The sequence below is a fragment of the Hipposideros armiger genome, unplaced genomic scaffold, assembly GCF_001890085.2.
Source record: "Hipposideros armiger isolate ML-2016 unplaced genomic scaffold, ASM189008v1 scaffold_310, whole genome shotgun sequence".
NCBI classification, from domain to species: domain Eukaryota; kingdom Metazoa; phylum Chordata; class Mammalia; order Chiroptera; family Hipposideridae; genus Hipposideros; species Hipposideros armiger.
The window spans coordinates 1,108,119-1,109,795 of NW_017731660.1; the positions used below are offsets into that span (position 1 = coordinate 1,108,119).

The following is a 1,677-nucleotide window of genomic DNA, read 5'->3' on the forward strand; positions in this document are numbered from 1 at the left end:
CCTCTGGCATCCCAAGCCAGTTCTTAACCATCACACCACTCAGCCGGCCCTACATTCTGATTTTTGAGGAATTCAGACACCTGTGTTACCCAATGCTTATCAAGATATTGGACATCACCATAACCCAGGAAGTTGAAGGTAGATAATTTTAGGTTATCTGCCTCACCAGATACCCATTTACCAAAATATCCTTAATTCCTTCTCCCCATATACGATCATACTTCCCAATCACATACCTCATTTTGTTTAATGACTCTATCAAAGTTCACATTGGAGTTAAACCCTAGTGTATTTAACCAATCCCCTATTGATGGATATTCAGACTAGTTTATCCTTTCTAGAAACTTGTCCATGAAGGCAGAAGGTGGAGGCCCAGGGGGAATTTCTAAGGCTGGGGAGAAAGAATCAGTGGTAAGGGAGATGGGAAGGCTAATGGAGTAAGGTTCCTTTGATGAGCAAAGCTTGTTCCAGCCTCAAAGCCTTTGCACTTGCTGTTCCCTCTACCTGATGTACTCTCCTTGGTGCTTTTTGAAAAGTTAACTCCTCCTCATCCTTCAGATCTCAGCTCAAATGCTTCCTCCTCAGAAGGTGGCCATCCCAGCTACAGTGGCCTCTTCTCTCTCTTCATATCGCTCTGTATTTACTTTATAACACTGACCTAAATCTGTAGTTATTATTTTTGTCTCTTTGTTTATTACATTCCCTCACCTCATCTTCAGGAGGGCAGGAACCATGTCTGTCTTTTCCACCCATATTTCCCGCACTGGCCTGAAACAGTAAGACTTCAACACGTGTTTGCGAGATGAATGAATGGTTCCAGGTGCTGGTGTGAGGGGGCCAGTGGTGGTGTCTGGGCACTCCACAAAAGGTCTCTGAAAAGTCAGACGTGGGTTTGGGACGCAAGCTGGGGCTCCTCTCCAAGTTGATTCTGGCACAAAGCATGTTCAGCACGATCGGCAGGGATGCCCCTCAATGCCACGGATGCCCCTCAATGCGGCCTCTCTCCCACTATCTCTGGGCCCATGGACGGAGCTCAGGAAGGGAAGCGAGGCCCTGACATGCCCCCCAATCCCGCTCTGAACCCGCAGGGGTGTGCAACCTGTGAGGAGCAGCGGCGGCGATGCCAGACCCCGCGGCGCACCTGCCCTTTTTCTACGGTAGCATCTCGCGCGCCGAGGCCGAGGAGCACCTAAAATTGGCGGGCATGGCCGACGGCCTGTTCCTGCTGCGCCAGTGCCTGCGTTCGCTGGGCGGCTACGTGCTCTCGCTCGTGCACGACGTGCGCTTCCACCACTTCCCCATTGAGCGCCAGCTCAACGGCACCTACGCCATCGCCGGCGGGAAGGCGCACTGTGGCCCAGCCGAGCTCTGCGAGTTCTACTCGCGCGACCCCGACGGGCTGCCCTGCAACCTGCGCAAGGCGTGCAACCGGCCGTCGGGGCTTGAGCCTCAGCCCGGCGTCTTCGACTGCCTGCGAGACGCCATGGTGCGCGACTACGTGCGCCAGACCTGGAAGCTGGAGGTGAGAGCGCGGGGCCCGGGTGGGCTCGGAGCAGGCGGGGCTGGGCGAGCCAGATCCTGGGGCCGAGGAAGCAGTGGGGATTGGGGAAGAGTGAGCGTCTTCTCCCGCCAGCACTTTGCTGTACTGCGTCTGATTTGGAAGCTGCAGTGGGGCGG

At 54.8% G+C, this 1,677-nt stretch overlaps 1 protein-coding gene across 1 annotated transcript in view; it reads left to right on the forward strand.

The window, feature by feature from the left end:
* Positions 1 to 1,677, forward strand: part of ZAP70 (zeta chain of T cell receptor associated protein kinase 70) — a 26,885-nt gene that overhangs the window by 9,901 nt on the left and 15,307 nt on the right. The window contains exon 3 of the mRNA XM_019660005.1: positions 1,089 to 1,522. Coding sequence (XP_019515550.1) covers positions 1,121 to 1,522 — 402 coding nt within the window. The 5' untranslated portion in view covers positions 1,089 to 1,120. The remainder of the gene's footprint in view (positions 1 to 1,088; positions 1,523 to 1,677) is intronic.